Source organism: Pteropus vampyrus, unplaced genomic scaffold, assembly GCF_000151845.1.
Source record: "Pteropus vampyrus isolate Shadow unplaced genomic scaffold, Pvam_2.0 Scaffold2, whole genome shotgun sequence".
NCBI lineage: Eukaryota > Metazoa > Chordata > Mammalia > Chiroptera > Pteropodidae > Pteropus > Pteropus vampyrus.
This window is the reverse complement of record NW_011888783.1, coordinates 16877665-16905621: the sequence shown is the minus strand read 5'-3', so window position 1 is coordinate 16905621 and position 27957 is coordinate 16877665. Positions and strand designations below refer to the sequence as shown.

General features: G+C 39.5%; 1 protein-coding gene and 1 long non-coding RNA gene across 2 annotated transcripts in view; one reads left to right on the top strand and one right to left on the bottom strand.

Annotated features, from left to right (window-relative positions):
* The window catches only part of RAPGEF4 (Rap guanine nucleotide exchange factor 4), a 279699-nt gene extending 253681 nt beyond the window's left edge, over positions 1–26018 (top strand). Inside the window, exons 24-31 of the mRNA XM_011357435.2 lie at positions 2417–2542; positions 2961–3139; positions 6046–6136; positions 9687–9737; positions 10529–10616; positions 11025–11089; positions 21843–21897; positions 24759–26018. Coding sequence (XP_011355737.1) covers positions 2417–2542; positions 2961–3139; positions 6046–6136; positions 9687–9737; positions 10529–10616; positions 11025–11089; positions 21843–21897; positions 24759–24886 — 783 coding nt within the window. The 3' untranslated portion in view covers positions 24887–26018. The remainder of the gene's footprint in view (positions 1–2416; positions 2543–2960; positions 3140–6045; positions 6137–9686; positions 9738–10528; positions 10617–11024; positions 11090–21842; positions 21898–24758) is intronic.
* Positions 12896–17674, bottom strand: LOC111738350. Its single transcript, XR_002779822.1, has 3 exons — positions 16910–17674; positions 13909–14046; positions 12896–13066 (listed from the first exon to the last, which is right to left on the bottom strand). It is a non-coding gene; the product is annotated as an uncharacterized LOC111738350 (long non-coding RNA).
* Positions 26019–27957: the final 1939 nt, after the last annotated feature.

Sequence of the window (27957 nt, the reverse complement as noted above, 5' to 3'; positions counted from 1 at the left end):
AGGAATATCTGCTTCTATGAGGCCCAGGGTCAGCATGTACATCCCCCACTTCAGATAGAGGAGCACCCACGGCTATTCAGATTGGCTCTTCAGAGGTTCATGGAGGACAGGGGTCAGCCTGCCCTTTGCCAAAGAGGGAGGAGACTTGGTGAGCCCTGCCCATTCACAAAAAGTAGAGATTCAACAAGGCTTTCTGTTATTCTCTTAAAAGGGATGCAGGAATAATAGACCAGCATTCACAAGTAAGATAATATTAAGTTTTCTTAATATTGGCTTCTTCCCTGTAGTTGTTGGGTTAATTTATCCTCCCTATGAAAAGCCCTAAGGCCTCAAGGAAAAGAGATAGGCATCTAGGCAGTCTGAGAAGAGAGCAAACCCACAGAATAGAGTGGGAGGGCAGTCTCACAGAGGAGCAGAGGGCTGTGTTCACAGCAGCAGATGCAAGAGGGAATGGAAAGCGTGGAGAGCCAGTCTGAGCCTGAGAGGGGTCCTCAGCATTTAAAAGCTTCCTCAACTTTTCTACCTAAGATCTAGACTGCTAGAAACCATTCTATTTATTTGCTTCCATAAGCTGCTTGCTCATCAGCTTCAAAACTTTTTCATCCTGGTTTTTCTTCCCTGCTCTCTGTCCCCTGCATAGGATGCTAGCTCTTACACCCAGGTATTGTACTGATCACACGCTCCTGTACCTTTGCATTGCTGCAGTATATCTAGGAAGGAAACTAGTTTGGGGGGAGAGGAGGATCCTCCTCCATGCCAGGCACTGTGCTTACGTGCTACACTTAAATTACCATCCAACCCTCTTAACAAGCCTAGGTACTAGGTACAGTGACTTCAGCTTACCAGAGCTGAGAACACATTTCAAAAAGCAGGGAATCGATCCAAGTCTACAAAAGGAGTGGCCTTTTGTAGCACTAACCTGGTCTTCCACAAAAGGCCACTCCTCATCTGGTACTGTTAAGCCATCCGTTTGGTCCCCCTGACCTGTCTGTTCCTGCCAAGCAAGTCTCATGACAGCTTTCCTACCTTCATGCCTCTCTTACCATTTTTCAACCTACAACACACTATCCTGGATGCTCAGGAAAATCCTCACTGTTCTAACGCACCCAAAGTTTGTCTACTTCATCGTTTAAAACCTAGCTTCTTTCTCCGAGAACCCCTTCAGGCCATACATTCATTCCAAACATCCATTGACTCTCTGAAAGCCCATTCACGTTCTCTCTTCTGTTTGCCTACATATTCAGCAGTCAGGTGTGTGTTGATGCCTCTGTCTGTCCCTTTACATATGCAAATGAATGTCAGAAGTGGACTCTTTATCGATGTGCAGGGTGGTAGTTGGTGGCCAGGGCTGACTCCTCTCTTAGACTGCCAACTTCAAATGCAGGGACCACCTATATCCTGAACATGTAATTTCTTTCAGTGCCCAGAGTGCAGTGAGCATTTACAGAATGTAACAGTTAAGGGTGATGATGATAATGATGATGATAGAACTTGCACAATTGTAGTACTTCTGACCTAAATATTGAATATTCAAATATGATATGCATGATAGGGAAATCTTCATTCAATTCATGTGGCTTTTATAACTTTGTACATATATTATATATAGATGGATATTCATGTCTTATACATGTTTCCAATGTATACAAATCATTCTTCTTACTAAGGAAAGCACTGTAAATCATTTCTCATAAAATAAAATGAAATATGTAAGTGTGTTGGAAAGTTCTGAGGGTTTTCCAAGAGTAGCAGAGTTTGGTTTTCTGATGCCTGGCCCAAAACACCATGACCTTGTAAGTCTCATTTTTAGCACAACATCTCCCAGAGAGTGGCAGAATCAGACATCGTATGTGATCTCAGTACACAGAGCCCTCTGCCACCTGGTAACCCCAGGCAATGTGTTATAAGAGATGAAGGTGCAGCAACTCTACCACAGTCAGCAGCCCCTGTAGTAGTAAGTAGTAATGAGCACTGTGGCTTAAAGTCTAAAACTACCACGCCGGTACTTGCTTTGGAATAGCTTCATTGGGAAGTAGAAAAAGTCTCCGAGTAGAGTCTTACATCTCTACTAGGGAAAAGGAATTGTTTCCAGGGAGCTTGCAGGCCCGAGCAGGAGAGAACCTCCACAGGCCACTCTTCTCTGAATCTCATTTGTCACAGTCCACATTTTTCAGTCAGTGGAATTGCTTATAGTGACAATGATGACGGAAGGTGGCACCAAAGCATGTGAGCACTAGGAGTAAAGGCTTCTTTCTCCTCTGGGTAAAATCAAAGTTTCGAGATATTCCTGAAAGTATTTCCAGAATCCTTTCCCCTCAGCAACTCCTTAGAGCATTCAGCATGAACTGTTTGTTTGTTTGTTTATTTGTTTGTTTGTTTTTGAGATGCTGATATATTTTTGCATGATTATTCATAGACTCCCTTGCCAGAACAGGAAGGCCCAACTGTTGGAACAGTGGGAACTTTTGAACTGATGAGCTCGAAAGATTTAGCATACCAGATGACAATTTATGACTGGGAGCTCTTCAACTGTGTGCATGAGGTAAGCCACTCGATGGAAAGAATAGTAGGTACCGTAGCAATTCGGGGTGAAGCCTGATGGCGTTACTCAATGGCAAATGTTAATATGTGCTCCAATATGGAAACAACATGATCATTTTTAAAATATTGAGTTGATTAATAAACCCTGTCATAAAATCTTTCAGTGTGAAGAAAAAATCTTTAGGACTTACAGTAAGCTATGTTTTCCTGAGTATATTAAGTCAACAGCACTTAGTTTATCATTATATATTTAACAAACCTTCTTGAAGCCCTTCGTATCTATAGTACAAGTCAAACCTTGGTCAGCAATTGTATTCACATTTGCTGACCAGTGTCGATTTGTTTTGACAAATAGAGACGCCTCACTGGCATTTTGATTGAAAAACAAAGAAGTGAAATTGTTTTCTTTTCTTTTCTAGCTGGAGCTAATCTATCACACTTTTGGAAGGCATAATTTTAAAAAGACCACAGCAAACTTGGATTTGTTCCTGAGGAGATTTAATGAAATTCAGTTTTGGGTTGTCACTGAGATTTGCCTTTGTTCCCAGCCCAGCAAGCGTGTTCAGCTCTTAAAAAAATTTATTAAGATAGCAGCCCAGTAAGTATCGTTAGTTTGGGAGGAGAAAAGCGTTTGAGCTGCATTTTCATTTTGTTCTCTCAGACTTTGTGTACCTTACAAAGAAAAGCAAGATATAGGACCTCCTTTTGCACAAGGACCAACCACAGGGGCTTAAGATAACCGAACTCTTGTAAAAGATGAATTGTATCTACCTCTTGTAATATCTGACATCAGTATATAAATTAACATATTGCAGCACTGATACTGGGGTCAAAATCGTGACCTCTTTTTGCGCTGAACTGAACTACTCAGATGAGACTTTGCAACTCCTGCAGTGTAGAGTCCTTCAGCAAAGTTCTCTTGCAGGAAGTTCTGAGAAGCTCGAGTCGGTGTTCGACATGACACATTCTCACCAGTAGAGGGCAGTGGGCACATGCAGGTACAACAGCACATCCAACTCAGCCAGAGTAAAATCGGTAAAATGCATAAAGGCGAGCCAACCTGGTACATGAAAATCATCTCCATAAACATCAGAAAAAGCAAGCATCTTATAAATATTCTATTTAACAGCACTTCATGGGAAACAATTTATTTACTGCAGGGGCCAGTTAGATTTCTCCCTGACATGAATTTAATCTTCTCCTGCTATTTAGATATGCCTGACAACCTCCTGTTTACATTCATGTTTTTGGTATCACCGCAATGCTAAAAATAAAATGCTAAATGTAGCCTGTGGCTGGGAGATTTCTTTCCTTTCTAAATGCAAGGAGCTTGGGCACAGAAAGGTGGGGAGCACAAGCGACCCCAGCTAGGCAATTTTCTTGAGCCAAATAGTTTAGATCCCATACAGAGTCTGATTTCCAGAACTAAACAAAGAAGTAAATGCTGCTTGACATTTTATACCTATCGGCTTGCCAAATGCTCTGAATTACTTTGCCAAAAATTTGAGGGTTCCACAGGATATCTAAATCCTTTGGATTCAAATGCTGGTATCTCTTAATTTGGAAAAGCTGCCCTTTTGAAGAAAGCTTCAGTAAAATGTTGCTTATGAATTTCTGGTTCAGAGTGTAGCCGCCTTCCCTGGGAGCCTGAGCAGCCTTGTTGCAAGGAACAAATAAATGCCTTCACATATTTGGAAGATGATTATGAAAACTGTGACAATATGTGCTTCCCTGTTAAAAGGAGCACATTCTTTCTTCACCTCAGCCTGGCAGTGCTTAGTGCAGCGAGGGGACGAGAGAAGCAATGTGCCCACAAACGAACGATCAGAACCTTGTGGGCCTAATCCTGTTATTTTACAGAGGCAACGTAGGAGAGCCTTTCAAAACCTCAGGAATTTTTTTAAATGTTTTTTTTTCCTTTCTTATCTCTCTTCCTTTTGATTATGTGGCCAAGTAGGTGGATTTAGTTTTGGTATTAATTGGTTTATATTATTTAACCATTATTAAGCTATGTTGTCCTGTAGTGGTGCTATTTACACAGCCCAGCTGGAGAAGATTATAGATTTTTATAAGCAAGATCTACAAGAATGAGACCTAAACCTAGCAGCAGTAGCATGTTTTGTGTGGTGTTTTTAGAGAACTTCAGCATATTCTACTTAAGCTCTTTGACCTGCCCAGAACTTTGTGAATGTTATTGTCCCCTTTTACAGATGAAGAGACTGAAGCATAGAGAAATTTATTGACTTACTTTAGGTAATAAAGTTGGTTGGTAACGGTGACCAGAGCAATGACCAGAAAGGCAGGTCTTCAGTCCTGCATGTTTTCTTTTAAGATCACATAGACAGGACATAGACAGGATCATACTGGCTGCCATCAGCTCTGGTCACGGCGGGGGAGGGGCCTCTGAAATTGCTTTCGGCCCATCCTGAGAGCCACCATCCTAACACAGCAGAGACCTTGCTTGCTTTCTCATGGGTGGAATCAGATACACTGTAGCTTCTCTGAAATCTGTTTTCCGGTTTCCACACAACCATTCAAGAGTCACTCATTGCTACCTGTGCAAGAAGGAGGGGGCAGCAAATGCAACAATTTAGCCTTTTACAAAAACGTTAATCCAAACAGAATTTAATGATCATATTGCCAATTTAGATAAGCACATAGAATTGGGGTAAAGGATTTGTACTTATTGCAAAATAAATTCTTTCTCTTTTCAAGGAGCTGGTATGAAGTCAAGATTCCCCTAACCTCTGCTTTTTAAAATTTAATCCAAGTACCTGGGCTAAATATTACCATTCTAATAAGAATCTCTGGTCTTGTTCTACAATTTTCTTATTCCCAAATACATATTTATAAAAGCTCATAGTGGCATAAGCAAAGATTCAAAATGATCAGCTTCACCACCATCAGTAAAACAAAGAAAATAAGGGTTTTTTTTTTTTTTGGTCAGTGGCTTAGATTTTTTTTCCCCCCTCGGCTTTAACACTCCTTGAGCCCACAGGGATCATGACTTGTAAACTGATATTTTTCAACAGATTAAAAGCACTTTCATGTCAGGTGGAAGTCATGGTGGCCGCAGCATTGATTTCCTTAGTTCTTTCTGAAGCTGCCAGAGGAGGTGCCCAGTGTCAGGCTAAAAGTCTGAATGTCTTCAAGGACATTTTGCCTTCTCTCTTCCCATCCCATGAGATGTTTCCTTCCAGGCCCAACGAGGCTTTTAGTAAGCGGTTGTTATAACAACCCTGAGGGTAGGTGTCTTTAAATTGCTCCGCAAAAACCTGGACTTAGCAGCCCAAATCATCACCTTTCTAAAATTACAGTGAAAAATCAAACAACAGAACGTGTTCTCTCAAGTGGAACTTACACAGTGCACTGAATCTACCTTTGCCTGTTCTCATAAAGGAGACCTGACGAATACTAATGACTGTCAGAAAATAGGACTCTAATTTTTTTTTTATCTCGCTCAAAAGTGGCGTTTTACTGAAACATATGCCTCTTGTTTTTCAGCTGTAAGGAGTACAAAAATCTGAATTCCTTCTTTGCCATAGTCATGGGACTAAGTAACGTTGCTGTGAGCCGCTTGGCACTAACGTGGGAGGTAAGCTTCAGCTGAGATCCAGCTGTGACTTCTGCCTTAAGAATAAAAACACAGGCTCACCAGTGAGCTTTTTGTATAGAAATATCACTCACACTCATGTAACAGTGGAAAAGGGAGGTGACCCGTCTCCTTTTTCTAGTTGCCTCAGAGTGTGAATGTAAAAAGGTATTGTCCTTCTGTGGATGGGGGGAAGGAGGGGACCTCAGCTTCTTGGTCTGTACAATGTAAATAATAATAATAAGTCTAGTTCCCAGGTGTAACACGAATCAACAGCATTGCTTGGATGACTTCAAAGGTTTTGCTCATTGATTCTGTTGTTCTCTGGAATGTCTGCTTACTGCTTTTGCAATAAGCCTTATCTATAATAAAAGAGAGGACAGAAGATCCATTTTTACCCAAGTAGTCATTTTGCTCCTGGGAGAATTAGCCAGAAGGCCAACTGTTTGGCCCAGCTGAGTACTAAGTATCTCTTAACCTCTTGGCAGACCTCTCCCTGTATAGAGGAATAGCAGTTGGCTAGTATTCAGTTTGGGGCAAAAGTTATGCTGGTGCGTTGTGAATTTCGACAACAAATATGATTAGCGGTTTGTGATAGTTGGTCATTCGTGCTAAAGAACATCTTCATTTTTCATTAACTCAGTGCTCAAAATGTGCCTCACCCCTTACATGTGGTATATAGTCAAAGAAATACTAACCGTTAATAGAACATATAAAAATAGACTCTTACTAAAAATAAAAAAAGTACGTGTAAGTGGAACACAAAAAGAGGGCAAGAAGTAGATAACAGAGACTTAATTTGCACTGAGTGCTTGGTGCTTCAAGGCAGCTGTTTGCATCTCTAAGTGTTTTCTGTTTAACATATCCTTCTCCCACTTCTCTCTTAAAACTGTTTTCTTCAAAGGAAACATTGTTTATAGGGCAGGTCTTTACAAGTCCTTCCGTCTTGGTTTTTCTCTTAAAATTCCAGGAAGATGCTGCACACAGCAGCTCATCCTCTGAATATAGGAATGAGGGAATTGGTGAGGCCCGCGTACCATGCAGCTGTATCATCTTCCACCTAGTAAAGGGACAGAATTAGTGCTGCCAATAAATCTGAGCAATGAAGCCACGGCGCAGGCTCACCTGTCCTGGAATCTCTGGAGACCTAGGGTTTCCTCTCAGATAGTCTGCTTTCCCCAACTTGTGTCCAGTGTCTGATCTGCCCACAGAGTCCAGATGAGTTGGTTGAGACAGTTAGAGAAGTATAAAGCTTCACAGGGGTCCAAGAAGGCCTGGCGTAGGTACCACATGACAGCAGCCAGACATTAAGGCTGTAGAATGTGGGAAACACTATTGGAGTCCTTTTCCCTGGTCTAACCAGAACAGTGGAGGCTACTTAGGGTGTGCAGTCAGCAGAGGGAGAGAGCTAACAGGCCAGTTCTTTGTCTCTTTTGGAATTGGAAACCATGAGCTACTGTTTATATCATTATGTGCTGCTGAAAAGAGGAGATTAATCTTTCATTATTTATAAGCCTTTATTTTTTTAAGGTAAAATATACTTATGTCATTTGGTCAGAAGGGCTTTCATTCACAAGATCTTCGATTTGGTTTATTTACCCGTACTTGTCGAGCACCTCCAGGGACTTCCTCTACGACTCCAGTGAGAACCAGGATGGCTGCATGGACAGTGTGGGAGACGGTGTCCGACCTCCAGGAACTATAGAGCCATGTGAAACTGTCCATGAAAAACAAAACAGAACAAAACAAACGAAACAAAAAGGCAGAAAAATAAAGTTAAACCACATGGCAAAGGAAATGGATCAAAATAGAAGGGAAAGACCAATCTGAGATAAAGCAGATGGGAGTAAACCTAGAGCAGTTTCTTAGCCCCAGCAGCACTGGCAATTTGGGGCAGGAAATTCTCTGATAGTCCTGTGCATTGTAAGATACTTATCAGCATCCCTGGGCTCTATCTACTGTATACCAGCAGCACCTGTCACCTCTCTTCACCCCAGTTGTGACAACAATAAATGTCTGCAGACATTATCAAATATACCCCGGAGGTGGGGGTAGGTAGGCTGCAAAATTGTCCCCAGTTTGAGAACCACTGTTCTGGAAGCATAGGGTGTGGATAGATAATAGTTTGAAGACCCACAACATTTTTTTTTTAATTACCATCTGCCCTCCTGCCTTTGACTCAAAAGCCAGCTAAGTCAAGAAGGAGAACTAGCGTGACAGATCTAACCAAAAATGTAATTCACTCCTAATTTTAAAAACGGCCTATGTTCATGGAAACTTATCGCCTAACATGGTGATTTGGCTACTCTGTGTGGCATGAGATCCTTGCATCTCTTGATGCCCATCCCAGCTTTCATCCCTTTAACGATTCCACCTAATCAAGGATATTGGATTTCCCTGAAACTTAATTTGAAAATAGGTGCTAGGAAAAGAAGTTTGGCTTCTTAGAACAAAATAAGGTATTTTACAATGTTTAAATGGGAATATTTAAACTGATTCAGATATGGGAGAGAAAAGAGGAGTTTTTCTGTGGGTGGCAGAGGCCTAGTTTGTGCATCGGTTGTTGACAGTAAACTTAACTGTGCAAAGCAGAGCTGAGCTGGGAACGTCTGAGGCCCATACTCAGCTGATACTTCCATAGACTCAGGATGGAAAATGTCTTGCAGCTCTGTCTAGGTGTGGCGCAGTCAAAGCTTAGGACCTGAGCAAAGTGAGACCGGTAGAGTGAAAGATTTTTCAGTATTGACCCACAGATACATGGGTACCGTCAGCGGTATTGACTCATGCCAAAATATAAAAATGAAATATTACTAATTTGATAGAACTATCAATTGTTGTGGGATAGCAGGGCAGAGAAATCACGTGGGAGAAGTGCTTGTACAGAAAAGCATAGAGCATGTAAGGAGAGGCAATAGAAAAGCAGGCAGGTGATGTGAACGACGACAACTGTGACCTTCATGGGCTGTGTGACTTTAGGCATGTCATTTAAACTGTGAGGCTTCATTTCTTCCATCAATAAAAAAAAAAAAAAACAGGTTTAATTTATTCAACTAAATTTTTATTGAACACCTACTGTGTACCTGACACTTTTAGACACTGAGGGTATAGCAATAAACAAAACTGATAAAAATTTCTGTTCTCATGTATGGTAAGGGAGAAGAAGGGTTGAAATAGGAAATTTCTAAAATGTTTACTATTCTCTGGTCTAAATTCCTAATTGTGGGAATTAGAGTTTGAGGGGGAGGGGGTCGTTCCAAAACATTTGTAAACCGAGAATGTTGTCCTATTATGAATAATCCATTTCCAAAAACATTATAAAAGCAGTAAGACCAAAGTATCCATAGTTAGTTTTGGTTCAATTAGGTTAAGACTTTTAAAATGTGAGTTCTTTATATTCTGAAGATTATCCTCAAATGACAAGACAGATTACAGTGTGGCCTGTCCCAGAGATGTTTGATTAAGAGACAAGAGAGATACATGACATGGTAACACCTGATACCTATCTAGGTACTGAATCTGACATACGAGTGTGGCATTTTCGTTTCATTAACAGAAACTGCCAAGCAAGTTCAAGAAGTTCTATGCGGAGTTTGAAAGTTTAATGGTAAGTGACAGTGGCTCCTTTATTCTGTTCACTGTCTGCATTAATCCAATTTCTGATGAGCTGAATTGAAGTTCTCATTTCGGAAATTTTATCTGTCCTTGTATGACTTTAAGAAGTTTATGATCCTGTTTTAATGCTGCTAAAACAAGCATGTCTGACTAATGAATGGCACCCTCAGGAACTAACTTAAAGAGGACTTATGTCCCACATAAGGTCAATTTGTGTAACTAAGAAAAGCAGTGTAATAGGATCTTTTCCATCTAGCACAGGTTAGCTATGGATTGGAAGCTGCATTTTTCTTGGCTTGCCAAGATTATTTTTCCCCACTGGCTGGGAGGTGTTAACAGACAAAGAAGGAGTGAATGGGGCTTGGCAGGAGAGATAGAATGGTTTCGGAGAGGGCAAGTCGGGACTGGCTATGCAAAGCAGAGGAGGGTGATCCAAACTCCCAGGGAGGAGCAGAGCTTTGGGAGAAGGTCCTCTCGTGGTTGGGGTTTGTTTTACATGTTTCATATTTGCTATCAAAGGAATTGCTCCCTTTGATCCCTATAGGCAAATCTCTCTTTCAAACAAGAAAGGCAACAACAATAACGACAACAAAAGAAATTATTTTCATGTCACACATGAAGTTGTTTTAAAACACAATTTGTTTAATTAAATCTGCCTTCCTTTTATAGCTACACTTGATTCCAAACTACCTGATGGTGGGATGACAAGGCTGGGTGTGTTAGGAGGTAGAGGGGTGGTGTATGTGTCATTAATTGTTAATCATCCTTTCTGTTTCTCTGAAGGATCCTTCAAGAAACCACAGGGCCTACAGGCTGACAGTAGCTAAGTTGGAGCCTCCTCTCATCCCCTTCATGCCTTTGCTCATTAAAGGTAATTCTGAAGAAAATGCACAGGCCAAGCCAGTGATGAGTATGTGGGGGGAAATGAATGAGCCTAATCAGACTGAGCTTTTTGGGAAGAATGATCCCAATCGTCCACCCTCTTCATCCTTTCTTCTAAGCCCCGACTTTTCTGGAAAGGTTGGGAAGATTATAGGAGGAGCAGGAATCCATGATTTGGAAAACTTGATTATGAATCAGAGGGTTGGTTGGGAAATTTTACTAATCCCAGGTAAAGTGCTTTCTAAAGTTAAACACCTAACATAAAAGGAACTATTATCAGCTTTTTTCAACTGCAGTGTTATGCAAATCCTCCATCATAATCTAATGGTGCTATTGTGGTTTCTTAGTATGACATATTTCTGTTAGTGATTAGAATGTGACTTTTATTTCTTTGTAGATATGACATTTACTCATGAGGGGAACAAGACGTTCATTGACAATCTAGTAAACTTTGAAAAAATGGTACGTACAGTATTATAACCTTAACCACAATGTTTTTTAAAGTAAAATTTGCATTTGTACTAATAAAGGAAATAATTTCCATATATGCTGCCATGTTAAAAAGGTAGTTACACATAAAGGAGTTTTGAAATATTTGGTTCAAATTGGCTACCTATTTTAGTCTGTCAGTTCTCTTTTGTGAGACTGAATGGTATTTGTGCCGCGGCTCACAGCAGCAGCTAGCTTTTATACTGTGCGCTTCGTCCTTGGTTGCCTGTTGCTAAAGTGCACAAATGCTCCAGAGTGACATCCATGTTGTTGTTTTGTTGTAAGGTTTGTGGAGCTAGGCTGCCCTAGGATGCCTTTGAAATGTTTGTCTGCTGAGCCTGACGTTAGTGCATGTAGATAAAAAGCGACTCTATAAGCTGAATTTTACTATGGAGTATTAATCTAAATGTGTATTGTTTATTCCAATAAAGTTCACCCAAGTTCAGAGAGGGAACTTGAAAATCTTCATAGCCCAAAACAATTTTTTTTAAATAGCAGATGTGGAACTGGCACCTATTCAATATTTTCCAGTTGTTCCCCTCCCCCTCCCCAAAAAAGCTGTTTTATCTGGCATCAGTTACTTTGCTGTTTAATTTCTAATCTTCGGTGAAGCAATAAAGCAGATCATGCCAAAACCTTTCTTTAGTTACATAGTGCATGTTAATGGAATTCTCCATTGTCTTCTAAATCATTTGACTGTAACGGTGGATGGATGAGGTGTTACAGTGTTATCTCTGTGGGTGAGCATCAAACCCTGGGCTATGGTTTGCAGTGGTGAGTGTGGCATTTGCATGAGAAGCTCAGGACTTGGAGTTCAGTAGACATGAGGTTCAATTCTCAGCTTCATCATTTTGTAGCTGTCCCTTAACTTCTTTATGAGTCAGTTTCGCCAACATAAAATGGGGAGCCTGTCTGCTCCATCTATCTCTGGAGATTGTTGGTGGGTCCAGAATATGTAAGTATTCCTGTAAGCAATGGATTAGTGGTTACCAGAGGATAGGGGGTGGGTGAGGAGGGGTGACGTAGACAGGGGAAAAGGGGCCAAATATAGGGGGCTTGGGGGAAGGCGAAGTGGGTAAAGGGGATCAGATATATGGTAGTTGAAGGAAACTGGACTCTGGGTGGTAATCACACAATCGAATATACAGATGTCAAATTATAATGTATACCTAAAAGTTATATAATTGTATTAACCAAAATTACCCCAATAAACTTATAAAAAAGTACAACCAATTTCTAAATATTAAAAAAAATGGAAGTCTTATTAGAAAATTTATTTTATTTGTATCTTGAAATCCAGCTAGTTTGTATGATTTCAGGAGATTTTGAAACATCCTGCAATAATCCTGTAAGGCTTACACCATTCAGCTTTGGGAATGAATTTATTGCAAAGCCCAGCCTGATAAAGAAGTGAAACAGTTGCTGGGTACTAAGTCCCCATATCTTAAGCTTCTTAAGAAACAGCTCAAGAGTCTAAACTCCTCAAAGACGTAGTATACTAGAGGGCAAGTATTTTTTCAGCTGTCTTCCCCTCTACTCCCCATCCCAACATCAACAGCAGGGGATGAGCATCTCTATTACTGTGTCAGTTTTATAATTCTTTGGTAAAGTAAAAAACATTCTTCACTCACTTATTAGTATATAGAATTAAACATATTTCCTTGATTTCTCAAAAGAAAACCTGTTTTCCAGAAGAGAGATTTTTAGCAAATAAGTAACCAACCTTCCTGATCACTTATGCAGACCGATTGGCTAAGCCAATCACTTGACAATAAAATACACAGACGCACAGAGGCAAAGAAGTCAGGGTTTCCTAAAGCATTGACTGAGCTTTAGAACTTTTGATTAGTAGAGTTAATTAAACAGAACAAATGAGCAGCAAAAATATCCATCAAAGAGGATGAAAGTTGTTTCATCTGGGTTTTTAGATCTTGGTGTCGCAACCAAAACCTGCAAAGGAAAAGTCGAGATTGTACTTGGTGAACATTAAGTCAGTTCCTCTTCCCCATTTCTGAACTTCATGCCCACAGCAGTGGATTCTTGTGTGCTTATCAGTGAGGAGAGAGGTCCTCCACAACCTTCTCTCAGAGAGTCCACTTTTGCTTTAAAGCTACTAAATGGCTAAGAGAGCAGGCCAGCCACAATAAGAGAAACCTAAATTAATGATGGCTGAAGCAAGATAAATGTATTTCTGTCTCACTTGTCCAAATGAGTATGGTGACTCTGCTCCAGGCAGTGATCTAGGTTCCAGGCTTTTCTCTTGTCATTTCACCATCCATGTGGTCCAAGATGGCGGACCACAGGACTCCATTCCAGCCAGAGGGAAGGGAAAGGGAAAGGCAGAGACATGCTTCTTACCCGTGTGGATGTGACCTGAAGTTGCACTTACTACTTGGCTCATACTTTATTGGCAAGAAATTTAGTCACGTGAAAGGGAACTTAGCAGATATAGCCTTTCTTTTGGGTATTCATGTGCCCCACTAAAAATTAGGGGTTTCTATTACTATGAAAAAGTAGGGGAGAAAGGATACTGAAAAGTACTGTTAGTTCTCTGCTCCAACAACTATAAATTTTATGTCATTTGATAAATCATACCATGAGAAAGTTTAATTTTTCAATTGCCCTTCCATGAGTTCGATGTTACTGGAAGCTGAAAAGATTTGATTATGTTTTTTAAACCTGACAACCTAGCACTTGTCAACTTTCCAACCCCTTCTCCTCATCAGCTAGCCCACCCTGCCCTCCTGCCACCACTATCACAGATAACTCCCACTAGTGCCTGCTGTTATTACCGTGTGCCTTGGGGAATGACACGTCTCCCTTTTCCAGCTGATGTCCATGCCGTGTCCCAGTCAATCAGCGAAGCCAAGGTGATGAACAGAGCTGGCAGCCTTTGTAGGTTTGGTAGGCTGTATCCCCAGAGGGAGCTCCTGCCAGGGGCAAAAGTCACCAGGGTAGCCAGGAACACAGATGCCTTTTCTTGGTGGCAGCATTGCACAGTCACAGCAAACTACCGTGCCAACCCTAAGTATTTTTATTTTGAACCTTGAGGTATGAAATGAGGATTAGAGAATTTGTTGCATATTGGTTTTCAGGATTTATGAGTATGAACAAAAGAGAATTCACACTCTGATCCTTCTGCAAAAAAAAAAAAAAGGCAGACATTCTTTCATTTGGGGGGAACATAAAGGAGTATTCAAAAAATGTTTGAATAAAGCCCTTTGTATCTTTCTATGGCATACATGAATATTTATAACATTTAGGAGGTAGACTAGCAATGGATTAGAGGATAATATGCTGGCCGGCTGCCACTATCCCAGGCTGTATAAAGCAGGCTGATAGCCACAGTTACTACTGTATTAGGAGGTTGCTTCTATTTCAGACATACCCATATTAAGGTATATTTATTTACGAATATTATTTTAAGGTAGTCGTTTTATTTGGAATGAGAAGCATGGGGCAAACTACTTCTGGAAACATTAATAGAAGCTAATTCATTAAGGAAGAAAAATGTTTTGAATCCTTTTATTTTTATAGCGTGGAGGAAGGGGAAATGGCCCTTCCCTTCTTAATCCCTACGGCTGGTGGAATAATTAAAACGACATAAGGCAGATTAACAGGAGAAAATCAAATTTAATATGTAAAGACAGTAAAGCAAAATGAGGTATATATGTCATTCTGGACTAAGGAGAGGAAGGTACTTCAAAGAGACTTCAAAGAGAAGTAAAGCAATTCACAGAGAGATGAAAAGAGTTAATGTTTAGTAAACAAATGTTTGCTGGGACATCTAGAGACAGTGAGACACTGAGAGGGCTTGGATCAAACAGACCTTGCTAAGTTCCTCCCTGTCACACCTGGTTCAGAGTAAACTATACAGCTAACATTTGAATAACACGGGTTTAAACTGTGTGAGGCCATTTGTATGCGGAATTTTTTTAAAAAACATACAGTCAACCCTCTGTATGTTCGAGTTTCAATCAGCAGATGCAACTAACCACAGGTTGAAACAGTATTTTTGATCCGCAGTTGGGAATCCAAAGATGCAGAGGGCATTGTTCTACACTATTTCATATAAGGGATTTGAGCATCCATGGATTTCGGGATCTGGGGGGCTCTGGAACCAATCCCCTATGGATACCGAGGGCCAACTGTAGTAAGTTTTGGGGGCATCAAAAGTCGTATGCAGCTTTTCAGCTGCATGGGGGTTGGTACCCCTAACTTCCATGTTGTTCAGGGGTTAACTGTAGTCATCTATGGCATAGCTCCTTCTTGGAACAGGCTTTCCAGTTAAATTCTTTTAGGCAGTTAGAGGGAAGGTCAAAGGTTATTCCTGAGCCTCCGGGCATAAAAATAATGAGCTTAAAACAATCAATATCCTGAGAAATCATGTTTTGAGGTGGCAAACTCTGTTCCCCTTCAGTATCACTAATCATATCATTACATAATTAGCAATAATATGTTTTCTGTCACCAATAATATTGTTACAAGTTCATGAACAGAACACTGGATTTACACGAAGCTGTGGAAAAAAGAATCTTCAAGTAAAAATCTAAATGTTAAAATCCACCTAATTCTCAGAACTTTCCAACATAATAGAAATCTTTGAAAGAGGACTTTGAAAATTTACTTCTTCATAAAGAATTCACGAACTGGGCCAAATGAAGATTTTCCAAATGGAATGTTTCAAAGCAATATAATACTCCCCCAGTAAAGAATTTTGCCAGGAAGTATAAAGAAATCACAAAAATAGTCCTTGGCCTTCAGTAGATTTTATGTGGTTGCGAAGATAAAACATAAAGACATGAAATATTAAAAACCAACGAAAGATATAAAAACTAGTTCACAATAATAAAGAAGGATGTCAAAAAGCAACGAGAGGTAACTTCATAATTAGGAAAATAAAACCATGTTAAATACAACAACATAATATAATCAAATCCAGACTTGTTACCCTGAGCACCTATCCAGCCTCATCACATACTTCATCTTCTCTGTATTCGGTCCGAGTTAGCAAAACCAACCTTCTTTCTCTTCCTTCCCACCACAGGGCCTTTGCACTAGCTGTTATCTTTGCCTGGAATTGTCTTCCCCTAGTCTTTGCCTGTCTGGCTCCTTCTCAGCATTCAGGTGTCTGCTCATGTGTCCCCTCCTCTGAGTGGTCTTCCCTGACCACCCTTTAAACATACTTTAACTTTCCACACCCAGCACTCTCAGACAGGTAACCTTGCCTTGATAGCTAGTTTCACAATCTGAGATGATCTTCTTTACTCACCTCTTAATTGTGTGCCTTTCCCACTAGAATGTAAATGTCCTAGACCTGGTAGCTTATCAGTTTTGTTCACTGAAATTTCTCCAGCACCCAAAAAGTTGTCTGGCACACTATAAGTATGCAAGAAATATTTGTTGAATAAAAGAATAACCCACTCATATTCTAGTGTTGGCCTTAGTGAGATAGGTCAGTGCACTAAAGCCTTTTTTAGAGGATTTTATGTAACAAAGATTTAATCCAAAAGTGTTTTCTATTTTATTAGAAAATTTGGTTAAGCTGAATGTCCCAAGCATTTTTTCATTACCGATGCTTTGTGCACGATGATTTCCATAGCATCTGTTACTAACTGGGTGTTATTCTGTCTCCCCCAACGGTGACTGCCTTTCAGTGTCCATCCCTGAGTACACACATACACAGTACTCCTCATATGCCTGGACAGGCACGTGAACTGCCATGTCCCATGGTCATTATGTGTATGACATACCATCATGCATGTTACGTGTGTGTGTCTGTATGTCACACACCTCTTGGATATTAAAGATCCGTAGCCCGGGGACAGGGTGCAGGTTTCTTCCTCAATGTGGCATATAGCGAAGGCTGGCTCAGTTCCTGGGCCTTTTTATCTTTTATCTCTAGTCCTTACCATGCACTTAATTCCACTTGGTGGCTACCATGGGCACAGCCTTTGTAGATGAGAGACTATGTATTTCTAAATCTTGTGGGGAAAAAAATTCTTTTTCTCAGATATGTGGAGGTTGAGTGAAATAATCAGATGGTGTAAATGTGGTTTTTCACATGCTAAGCCAGGAATAATCAACTGAGATTTGATAGGTGTACAGATGGGGGCAGAGTCAAATCAGTAGGGGCAGAAATTAGAAATGAATGGGAATCTGGCAAACATTAAGAACAAGGATGGCAAAGATCTCAAGGGCAACAGAAGGAAAGGCCAAACTGTTGAGGGCAGGTATTTAGAAGAGGCCTGAGGAAAGAAGCAGCACAGCCTAAGAAGAGGGAGGCTCTCCTGTCAGCTGTCTGCCAGTGGGAGGTTGAGAGAGCGTAAGCGTGCACGGCAGCATTGCCTGGAAGGCCTGCCAGTCTGAACTTGAAAAAGAGACATAAGATCTGCTGCTCCTCTGCAGTGATGGAAGAGCTAAGGGAGAGTTTGGATGGGGGACAAGAGTCAGTACAGAGCTGGCCAGCAAAGGCCTGATCGGTTATCAACGCGTCTGGATTGGAGTGAAGGTGTAATTTGGCCAGATCACTCCTGAGGGGAAGGTGCCTCAGAAAGATAACTGGGAAGGCCCAGGCCCCTAGGGCCCAGTCTGAGAAGAGGCCCCTCTGACATTTAAAGGGGAATTACTTGCATCAGAGCCTGAGGGAAATTTGTATTTGGGACTGTAGTCTCAGGTTCTCCTGCTTGTGCCAGGTTAGAGTACAGACAGCTGGTCACTCCTTCTTCTGGACAGCATCTTTGTACTGGTCACTCTGCAACTCAGGCCCCAGGAAGGACATCTGCTTCTGAGTCATTTTGTTTTCAGCTAGATAAAGAAATAAATGCACGATAGTTAGAGAGTCTTTTGCTTGCTACTTCATTTTTCCTCCTTGAGCTTCCCTCTGTGAGTTCATGTCCTGAGGGAAATTCATAAGACTTCAGTTGGACTCATTTCTCAGCTCAGTAGGTGAGGAACTGTATGAACATACTATTTTTTTCAAATAAGCTTGGAAGATCTATTCTTAGAATTAGTCCCAAGAAAAATGGTGCTGTGTGAAATTTGAAATGTAGGCACTCCTACTACCCCCCGCCCCAAGGGTAGCCCTGGCCTTCTGACTGAGGACCGTTTTCTGGGTTAGACTCCTTGAGGACCGTCTGATGAGCAGACCTTAAGGTGGTGGTTCTCTACAGGGGTGGTGGTATATCAGAATCAGTTCAGGTGTGGAGAGGGCGGTCCTTGCTGTCTGCCTACTGATTCAGAGCACCTTCTAAAGCACTTTGCCCCTGAATTACAAATTGCTATTCTAATAAGCCAGTTGCTAATGGGAGTGTGTCATAAACCTTAGGTTTGCTGGGGCGGTTAAAAAAAAAATGGGAGTTCTGCTTTGGAGTAACCAGGTATTTTCCCACTGGCATTACAGGAAGGTTGCCTGGCTTGTTCCAGGCAGGCCAACCTGCTCCGGCAGGACCATGAAGCCTAGGGTGTAATTTTTGGCTTCATCTCTGATGTGGCAGTTGGATAATAAAGGCTATGTCTCTTCAGCCCTTTTTTCTGCCAACCTTAACTGAGAATACGAATGCTTAATGTGGGGTGTGTAAGTCTGCAGAAGAATAGAAAGACTCTAACTAGATGGCTTTTAGTGGAGATAAATGCAAAATCCTCTATTTTGGCTCAAGAAATAAACTATATACATCTACAGAGAAGGAAGCTGAGTCCAACAGTTAGCAGCTCAGTGAAGTAGGAAGAGAGGTTTAATTCACTATTAGTTCAACAGATGTCAGTAATGTGACTTTTTAAAAACTGTGGACTTAGATGTGTAGCATCGTCTCGATCAAGGAAGGAAAATAATAATTCTTCTGCACGCTGTGATTTACTTAGTCTGGGAGTACCACACTAGAGACAGTCCAGAAGAGACCCCAAACTGTCTTATGAAAAATTGTTGACAAAATTGGCAATATTTAGGCTAACCAGAACAGACTTGGGGGTGGAGAGATGTCCATGATAGCTACCATCAAGCATCTGAAGAGCTGACCTGGTAAAAAGGAACTAAAAACATGTTTGTTGTGGCTCCGGAGCTCAGAACTATGATCGATGGGTGAAAAGCAAAGGAAGAAAGACTATGACTCAAAATGATAAAGAAATTTCTAATAGTGAGAAAAGTGTAAGAACGAAAGAAACTGTCCTTGGAGGTAATGAGTTCCTTGTTGCTGGTTGCATTTAAACAATAGGAAGCTGCTTCTTGCCAGCAAGTTGTGTACCCTGGAGACAGTTGAAGAAGGGGACTTCTGCAGTCTCTTTCGGTAACTCGGGAAAGTGCCTTGTGGTGGATGTGGTTAGTAGCATATTAAATACCGTGTGTGTCAGTGGGTGCAAAAGAGGGTAGAGTTAACCCTTCTTTGGCTTTGTGAACTCATTCTATAACTACGCACTGAGCAGCCAGGCTAGTGGGATTGGCACACTGTTTCTGGGAGTTTACTTATTATAACATATGGTGCAGACCTCACAAAGAAAAAGAATGGACCTCATTAAAAAGCCAAATTTAGATTTCAAAGTTAAACTGAAGTTATCTTTGAGTACAATTAAAAAGGATACGTCAAAATTAAAACCATTGTTAAAATTAATCAAAGATTTAGAAAGGTAGAATGAACTCCAGAGCTGGAAATTACTGATTTAAACAATTGTTCTCACATTTTAAACTACATAATGAGCTAAAAATTATGAAGCCTCAGAGTATAGCTGTAAAGAGTAGTCTAAAACCAAAGTCAGAATGAAATGTTTTAGCTTTCAAAACTAAAAAGCAGAACAATTACTCCCTACAAAATGGTATAGGAAGAGGTTTCTGACCCCTGCTAATTGTTTTATTATTCTTCAGAGGGGCATACTGGCGGCATTTCCCAGGGTTTTCAGTAATTACACTCCATTCAATATCTGAAGAATTACAATAATTCTACATGGAATATACTTGTGCCCTTCGGATGCAAGCTTTTAGAGAAGTGAAAAAACAACTTAAAGTAAATTAGCAGGAAAATTATCATAGTTACTGTTTATTTCAGGGCTCCATATATCAGAGGCTAATTATACATTGTATGTTACAGTTTCTTGGAGGTATTTGTAATATATTTCTCATGCTGATTAACAGACGTGCTGGGTTTTAGGAACCTTTATGAAAGTAAAGTTTGAACTTTTACGATTGCCTCTTTGTGTGTGAGAAATTATCCAATGCAGACACATGTCACTTAATGCTTGCCAGTCCTCAAAGCTGGAGGATTCAATGAGGTATTATGAATGTTCACATATATGGATTTCTAAAGCTTTGACTCTTCTAGGAATTTTTGTCCTGCCAAATAAGTTGACTTTTTTTTTTTCAATACTACATAAGCTTTCTCAAAGTCATTTTCTATACTCTGGCAAGCCAACGGTACACGAGAGAAGAAAGCAAGGACCAGATTTACATAGCCATATATAGATATAAATAGGCTTTTTCTGGGCTGGAGCCTTGTCAGTTTTCTACTAGTGTTAGAATTGGTCCGCCATCTTTGCAGGACCCCCTTTTGAGTCTGAGCAGCAAAGGTGTCCTGAGACAATACACAGACACTGGGGTCCCAGCTACTGTTAAAACCCACAAGCAAGAAAAGGACATCCTGGCTAAGAAATGGTGCTTAGGTCCCACTGATGTTTTTCCTCATGTTTCTGTCCTTCATGTTTTTTCTCCTTTCTTCTTTTGCTTTTAACTAAGTTGAGCGCAGTACAAAAGATTTCCTAATAAGTTTTTATGGCAACTCAACCTTTACAAAGAAATTTAGAAGATTTCTTAATGACAGAATTAACAAAGATTAAATAAATTATGATCCATCCATATGATTGAATAGCTACTCATTTAAAAAATGTTTAAAATGCAAATGGCATCTAAAATAGTCACAATGCCACGTGAAAAAATTCAAATCAAAACAAAAATATGTATGACTTCAATTTTTTTGAAAAATATGCTGTTCCATATTTGGTTTTAAAGTATTAGAAAGAAATACACCAAAATATATTAATGAAGTTACTCTGTGAAGTGATATTCTAAGTGATTTTTAGTTTGCTCTTAACATTTTCTGTATGTTCTGATTTTTTTTTTTAATGTGCATGTGTTTGTGTTGTAATCAGAAAGAAGAGAAGTGGGGAAGGAGGGAAGGAATCAAATAATTAAGATTAACATTAAAACACACTTTTTCTGGAAAATTAGAAAGGTCAGTAATACATAGTATACAGAAAAATGTATAGGTAGAACATTTTAACTATGACTGTTCTGTCACTATAATCCAATACCTCATTACTGAGTCTTACTTACTGTGAGGAACTTGACAAGCTAACCCTTCCCCAAATCTAGGATAGTTACAGTTTCTCTTAGAAGTTCACAGTAATCTCCAGAAGGTGAAAGCTAGTCCCGAGGAGGAAGGTACGATCGCAGGAACAACAGACTGCTTTTTATGTCCCGAGGAACAAGCAAACAATTAGAGTGAAATGACACCACTAATATTCCTCACCTGAAAAACGCCTTGTATGTGTGAGCATGGGTGCCTCTTTCAAGTAAGTAAACAGGTTATACATCAACCATTTGCCTCCAGATAGTCAATGTCTCAGAACAGGCTTTTCACGGTCCCAGGTATTTCCGAGATAAATAATGGTTTGTTTTCCTTTGGGGATTATACACTAAGCTTACTTGCATTTCAGTCTTTCTTTTTTTCTTTCTTCCTTTTAGCGCATGATTGCAAATACTGCCAGAACAGTGAGATACTGCAGAAGCCAACCTTTCAGTAAGTTAAATGCCACTGCATGCTGCAATATGGATTGTGGTCTGGACAATATTTGATTGTGTCAGAGATACTTTGGACCAAGAAATCCAAGGGATAGGGGCCTTGAATTTAACAACTAGAAAATCCTTAAAATAACCATCGGAATATTATTTTATGAATGAACTTAGAATTAATTTGCTCTTTCCAGTGTGGCTAGAGACAAATATGGCATGATTGCCAACAAATCCTGCCTCAAATCAACTCTTTTTATGACTCACTGCTCGATGTTGAGAAACTCACATCAACTCTTGCTGACTCAGTTCTGTCATTTATAAACTGGGAAAGATAATATTTGTTGTTTCCTGGGGTGTTGTAAGAATGCATCAATGTGTAAAGTACATTTGTAAAAGGTCCCATTGCAGGAATTTATATTATACTAGTAGCATTCCCAGGCAAATTGAAGGTGCTCTTCTTTCATCTGAACATACAGCACAATAACCAGTATACTATAATGCTTTAATATAAAACTATTGCAAATAAGAAATAGCAATTATAAAATGTTGAGAATTAAGATGCATCATAGCACCAGATCAGCATGCCAAACCAGTGCTACTATCTCCTCTTGGCTGGGACCTTGAGTGGGGTTTGGGGGTTTGGTTCCCTCAAGCTGGTCTGGGAATGAGAAGGTGGTCCCTGTAAAGTTTGGCTCATTAAGTTAACAAGATAATTTCACATAAACATGACTGTGAGGCTACCAGTACCATCCCTTTCAATAAACCTATTGCTAAGAGACTAAAAAGTTCTTGTTTTATTAATTAGAGCTATCTTTGCTCTACTCAGCACAATACTGGCCCAAAATGAAGGTTTGCTAACACTGGATGCCAGAATTGCTGAATATTTATTTTTTTAATGTATAGTGGAAAGAAACCGGAAAAATAATCTTGACTTGGAGAACAAATAGACCTTTAAAAAATTGATTTAAATGATTGTGTCTACTCGTCCTTCCAAAGTAAGAATAGTTTTGTACATCATCAACTATTCCTATGCGGATTCTGCCAGAATGAAAGTGTCTCATATCTCTTCATCTAGTAATTTACTATATCTATAAAAGCATGGTCATAAAGCAGTTATACAAGTGAATATGAGAATATGTAAGCGGTGCCAGTCTGCAAAAAAGGGTTTGTAATCTAGAATCCATGATCCTTCAGGGAGTCCAGGAAATTCCTGAAATTAAATGCAAAATTTTGCATGCCTGAGAGGGTTTGTAGCCTTGAGAAGGTTCCCAGTGAAGTCCAAGAACCAAAGAAGCACCACGATAGAATGTGTTTTGTTCCATAAGCCTCTTCGGAAATAAATCCACATTTGCCTTCATCTTCTCCTAGAGCTTGGGGTGGGGGCGGGCTGGTGGCGGGAGAATTATATATATAAAATCCACTGCATTTGTTGAAGTTAACAGTAACTGCTGGTAAACAACAGCTGCTCAGCTTTGAAGTCAACAATCTATAGATAAAGCTATAGGAATAGATTCATAAACATTGTGGGGATATCTACAATGTAATTACAGTATATTGTACATGTAGAGTACACTGCCAGTGAGAAGCAAGGAAATTAAACACTGTGGTATTATTTATATGTGATAATTATACTGATGAGTTTCTTCTTAGAGCGAGTAGGGGCCCTTGTATTTTCTCTCTCCTTTTCTGTGTTCAGACCTGCGACACTCCCCTTCAGCCCTTAGGCAGATGGCATTCTAATTGTCTTTGGGAGTGGTGTGTGGATCTAAGAAGAGCATGTGAAGTGCAGAAGGCTGTGTGCTATGGCAGAAAGTACACTGGTCCAGAATCCAGACTCTGGCTTGGCCGTTCCCTGTGCCTACTAGACAAGACCCCTACACTGGTGATCCCCAGGGCAGAGGGGGCCAAAGGATCACGACATTATATTTATTTTAATATAATGTCACCATTTTAAAATTGGGAGAATTCCCAGCAAAGAAATTCAGATTTCTCATTTCTCTAGAAAAATAGGAATATCTGGCAACTTGGGGCGCCGATTTCCACATGGCAGCAGCACGCAGAGGATGAGTGGTCACTGCTGAAGTGACCTGTCTTTCCAGTTTATCACTGAAAAATTGGCCTTCCTTATTCATGAATATTCTCTGCATTAGGCCTGGAGGCATTTGATTCTTCTTTCAGCCTGGTTTTAGGGAAATCAGTCAATTCAGATAGCTAGCTCCATTGCTCACATGCTTAGGGGAGACAATAGTAACTGAGATTTCAGAACAAGCAGTATCAGAGAATCAAAAGTCCAGCAAAAGTCATGATTTCATTTCATGAGTTGGGTTTTTTCCTGAACATTGACCGTCTCTAAGAACACACAATCTATGCGGTAATGCTGTATATTGAATGCAAATAACAAGGGGAGTCAGATTTACTAATCTCATTGCCTTGCTTCAGTTCAGCCCAGGTGTTAAGTGCTTTTGTTAGGAGCTAATGAAAACTGTCTTTTGCCCTTATTCCTCATTCAGAGGGGCCACAGAACAGAGTTTGAGACACAGGTGAGACGGCAAGGGACACAATTTTAATGTATTGCCAAGCACAGTAAGGCAATGCTTTCATGTATTTTTTTTTTTGACATTTTTTTTTGTTTTTTTTTACAACATGTGATGCAAAGGAAAATGATCAAAATAGGTGATTCTAGAGAAGAAAAGGGCGGGATGGAGGAGATGGACCATCCAAGTGGAAACATTTCAATGAATATGGTGTTGTTGAAAGGTCTTGATGGAACCCAAAAATCCATGATAAATGTAATAAGTAGTGGGAGAAAATAAAGCTGTATCTTATATGTGTGTGTTATGCAATGCCAATTCTGCTCTTTTCCAACAGATCTTGACGCAGCACAAGCTAATAAGAACCATCAGGATGTCCGAAGTTACGTTCGGCAATTAAATGTGATTGACAACCAGAGAACTTTATCACAGATGTCACATAGATTAGAGCCTCGTCGACCATAAACATTTAAAGTCCCCAGAACAATGGTTTGCCTCCAGTCCACAGTCTTTCAAAAATGGCACTTATGTTACTACTGACTGTGTTGTCACTAGAGGATTCTACAGAACAAGCAAAAAGACATCCTGAGACGTCTCAGGGCTGCATTCAGCTTACCAGCTTCATGACAAGAGAAGAAATTATTCAGTTTGCATAGAGGTTGCACTCTCTAGCTTACGAATCCTCAGTTTGTAGTCACTTGATTTCATTTCCAATTTTGCCATCTTCTTTGTTGAAACATAAAATGAGACCCACATGAAGAGTTTGGTAGAAACACCATTGTCAAGAGAAATATCGAGCCCCTGACATTTTTTCTGAGAATATTTACAGGATGAGATCTGCTACAAATGGAATTTATTTGGATACATCAGTGGTCGCATAGTTTCATTATTTTTAACTCAACATCTTAATTTGGAGCATGGGATATTTGGAAAGTGTTGAGGAATCCGTATAAGCCCAAATTATAGGTCGTATTCTCCCATCTTCATAGTCTTACCTCTGAAGGAATTGAAGCTGACCATATTACTATAAAACATTATGGATATAATTTCTGTAATTTCTGAATGATACGTAGAATAATATTTGTTTACAATGTAACTTTTTTTAAAATTTACAAATCAGGATTACATACATAAGAATTCACTAAGAAACTCCAAGGTTCTTAAAATTGTCAGCATTAAGATTTAAAAAAATATTTCAGAAGAGCACAATATGCACAAAACATTTTTCAAAATTAAAATATTTTCCTGGGCATTAAAAAAACTTTACTATTGGCTAATTATTGTTACTGATTAAAAAAACATATTTTCTGGATTAAAATGTTATTATAAATATCTTAATTTTCAGCAATTGTTTTGCACTTTCAAGTAGATTGTAAATAGTTCATTCAATCGATGGTATAGAGTTATTTATTTGCTACATGATAGATATTGTGCCAAATAATTACTTTTTATTTATTTTATTTAGTATGTAATTTTGGAGTACATTTTTCCCCGTTTTCACAATTAGGCTACATTTAATGTGTAGGAATTGTATGTATATATATATTCTGTAAATAACAGCTAGTTATCTTCATTAAATATAATTGGTGACAAGAAATGGTTGTGTTTTCAATTCTTATAATATAAGAGGGATAACTATTTGATATGGTGGGATCCTGGATTTTTTTTTGATTGAAATAAAATTCATATACTGTGAAAGTCACCCTTTTAAAGCATACAATACAGTAGTTTTTAGTATATTCACAGGCGGTACAACCATCAGCACGTTCTAATTCCAGAATGTCTTCCTCGTCTCTAAAAGACACCCTGTACCCATAGCAGTCACTCCTCATTCTCCTCTCCTTCCAGTCCCTGGAAACCACTAATCTACTTTCTGTCTTTATGGATTTACCTATTTTGGACATATAATATGTGGCCTTTTCTATCTTTTTAATTTCACTTAGCATAAGGTTTTCAAGACTCACACATATTATAGCATGTATAAGTACTTCGTCACTTTTTATTGCTGAATAATATTCTATTATATGGATAGACCACATGTTTTTGTCGATTTATCAGTTGATGGATACTTGGGTTGTTTCCACTTTTTGGCTATTAGGAATATCGTTGCTATGAAGGGGCACTGGATTTTAGAGCTGCCTGATAGGGGGCCTCATACCATTTCTCAGTGATTTAAGCACCTAGTAAATATGTGATAAAAAGATTTCCAAAATTCCTTAAATTCCAGACATCCGTATTCTTTAATGTCAACATTATCCAGAGTGTGTTTCAAACTATACTAGTCTCACAAGTTCACACACTGTTCGTCTAAAAATAGACACGCCACTGCAAAGCAAAAAACATAACCAAGACGGTATCTTCAAATAAATTTGGAAGCTCCTGCATAGTTGACCCCATCCTTAGAAACAAGTCCTAGTACTCATGAATGTATTATAGGCTCTGAGAAGTCCTGCTCTAATCTTTTTTTTATTCTGTTTTATTTTTATTTTATTTTATGATTAGTTTCAGTATACAGTACATTGGTTAAACATTTATATAGTTTATGTAACAACCCCCTGATTACTCTATCTTCCCTCTGGCTCTACACATCCCACAGTCAAGCCCACCTAGAAATACTGAAGCAGGTAAATGCCTTTCTGTGTCACTCACGTAATTGTTTGAGGTCCTCTGGAGCAGGGATTTTGTTTCATGCAGTGTTATGCCTCCTACTTGAGCACAGCACAATACTTGGAATTTACTAGAGAAAAAAAACTCACTGACTCAATTTTCTTAAAGTCATTATTGTTCAGCATTTCATTACCTCATAGACCTCGATAACAACTTTAAGGTGTTCATTTATATATATTCCCTTTTCTAGATCTTTCTTAAAGGTGACAAACGAAGCTGAAAGCCTATCCCTTCTTGTTTCACTCTACTCCTACCTTACTTAAACACTGGTGTCCTGTGCCTGACAGCTCCTTTCCTCCAGTTCCATAGTGACTGACGTCTTATGACCTTATTTTAATTTAGTTTCTACATTATTCAAAATTAATACATATTCTCCCACATATATTCCCCTTGGTCTTCCAAATGAGAATAACTATTGCTGTACTTAATCAAGGTAGGAGATTTTTAATTATGTCTGGCTTCTTTGAAAATTCATTAAATTCCATTATTCAAGGTAGCAATGGCAAAGTAAAAGAATTCACACTCTAAAAATGAAGAGTAGTAGCCAAGCAACCTTTCCTGAAGCAGGAGCCGCAGTTAATATTTTCGAACTTGCAAACAAGCCAAAAGAAAATGAGATGCCTACAGGGTCACAAGAAGGATAATGAGGTTCACTGAAAGACGTGAAAAAGAAGAAAGAATGTTTTTACCAAAAGCGCCTGTAGAAAATTATACATTTAAGTGTTTAACATAACTGCTTAGCAAGGTCACTGGTACAGAGTACAGGAGCTAAGCTTTTCCAGCAATTTTTGAATACCATGCAGGTTAAATAGATTTCTCCTGAATTCAATGGCATTTCCTCTGAAATATGAATGCAGATCAATGATTAA